This window comes from Phyllobates terribilis, unplaced genomic scaffold (assembly GCF_046119375.1).
Source record: "Phyllobates terribilis strain yellow unplaced genomic scaffold, ASM4611937v1 Scaffold_33__1_contigs__length_13283291, whole genome shotgun sequence".
Taxonomy (NCBI): domain Eukaryota; kingdom Metazoa; phylum Chordata; class Amphibia; order Anura; family Dendrobatidae; genus Phyllobates; species Phyllobates terribilis.
The window spans coordinates 3,585,441-3,587,274 of record NW_027362793.1 but is presented as its reverse complement, the minus strand read 5'-3'; the positions used below and the strand labels follow the sequence as shown (position 1 = coordinate 3,587,274).

General features: G+C 38.8%; 1 protein-coding gene across 1 annotated transcript; it reads left to right on the top strand.

The window, feature by feature from the left end:
- The first annotated feature begins 386 nt into the window (after nt 1-386).
- LOC141180571 (olfactory receptor 1468-like) lies at nt 387-1,304 on the top strand. Its single transcript, XM_073660669.1, has one exon. It carries the CDS (start codon nt 387-389, stop codon nt 1,302-1,304), a length of 918 nt encoding a protein of 305 aa, XP_073516770.1.
- Nucleotides 1,305-1,834: the final 530 nt, after the last annotated feature.

The window sequence follows — 1,834 nt, the reverse complement described above, 5'->3', positions numbered from 1 at the left end:
GTGAGTTTGAGGTGTTAGGGATGTGAGCTTGGGGCAGTGGGGATGTAAGCTTGAGGCAGAGGGGATGTGAGTTTGAGGTGGCAGGGATGTGTGCTTTCTAGTGGCTGGGATATGATTCTGGGGAGGTTGGGAAGTCAGCCTGGGGCAGCGGGAATATCAACATGGGGCATCTGGGATGTCAGCCTGGGGAGGCAGAGGGAATGTGATGTTGGGGCGGGGTGGGTGTGAACTTGGGTTGGAGGGGATGTGAACCTGGGACGGTGGAGATATGAGTCTATATAATAAAGATGAATCTAATAATGATATAAAAATTTTTTATTAGATTTTTACTGTCTTGTATGAAGACTGAAAACATCATGGGAAACTAGACCATGGAATAAAACATCATGGGAAACCAGACCATGGAATATTTCCAAATTATTCCCTTTTTTTCCAAACCAGAGGACACCCCATACATTTTCTTCACACTATTAACTGTGTACTTGATGGGACTATTAATGAATATAATTATCATTGCAGTGATATACGCTGATCGTCGGCTCCACTCCCCCATGTATCTGTTTCTCAGTAATCTATCAATTATTGATGTTTGTTTCCCGACTGTCATCATTCCTAAAGTGCTCTACATGCTTTTCACTGGTATTAAAACTGTATCATTTACACAATGTTTCACCCAATTTTTCTTTTATGTCTTGTTTGGCACCACAGAAGATACCCTATTGTTTGTAATGGCTTATGACCGGTATGTTGCAATCTGTAGACCTTTACATTATCATCAGGTTTTGAGTAGGAGAACATGTTTGGGGCTCGTTGTTGCCATTTGGTCTTCAGCCTGTATAAATTCACTTTTAATTACATCACAAGCCTTGAAGATAACGTTCTGCAGTGCCAACAAGATCCACCATCTATTTTGTGACTTTAAGGCTCTGTTTAAGATCTCTTGTGGAGGCTTAGAGAAGTTCTTCAATCTCGTGTATTTTGAAATTTTAGTTCTTGTCGTGTGTCCATTTTTGTTCAGTGTTGTCTCATACTCAAAAATAATTTCCATTATTATGAATATTAAATCACGAGAAGGAAGAAGAAAGATCTTCTCCACATGTTCTTCTCATGTTACCGTCCTCCTCCTCTACTATACCACAGCCTCTTCTGTGCTATTAGCCCCAACTACAAAACACTCTAATATCTTTGAGCAAATCTGTTCGGTGCTGTACACAACTGTGACCCCCATGTTAAACCCTCTGATTTATACACTTCGCAATAAAGAAGTAAAGCATGCCATAAAGAGACTGTTAAAGGCAAAGTAGAGACGTATTCACACTGCTTTTGTACTTTTGTCTGCTGGATCTGTAAAGCTCACACATTTTACAAAAAACATCTCCATATGGTCCCATTCACCGGAATGATGTATGGCCTTGTGGGAAAAGATGCAGCATAATTTGTAATATATTGAGCTAATTCTGGGATTAGTCCAGAAGGTGGCCCTACTCAGTGATTGACAGTTTAACTATTTAATTGAGCATGCAGGTATAACCCTCATTATAACCGCCCACTGGACTCCTAAACTTAGAATGAGTTTAGAATTAGAGTAATTGTTTACTAGAATGTCTTTTCCCACTAACTAATATATCAATCTGCTCTGCAACTGCTCTACAACATCACACCAGGAGATTGGACTGCATTTTCAATGAGACGTGTTCCCTTTAAATTCTTTATGATGAACAAGGAGTAATAAATAATTAACCTGATAGAATGCACGTGATATTGGAGTTTGGAAGAGTAACTTTAAATAAAAAAAAACATATATTATTCGTAAATGTATTCTGTTTTATTAATA

What these genes read in the sequence shown, in the direction of transcription:
- LOC141180571 (XM_073660669.1), top strand. Translation starts at nt 387, where the DNA reads ATGGGAAACCAGACCATGGAATATTTCCAAATTATTCCCTTTTTTTCC.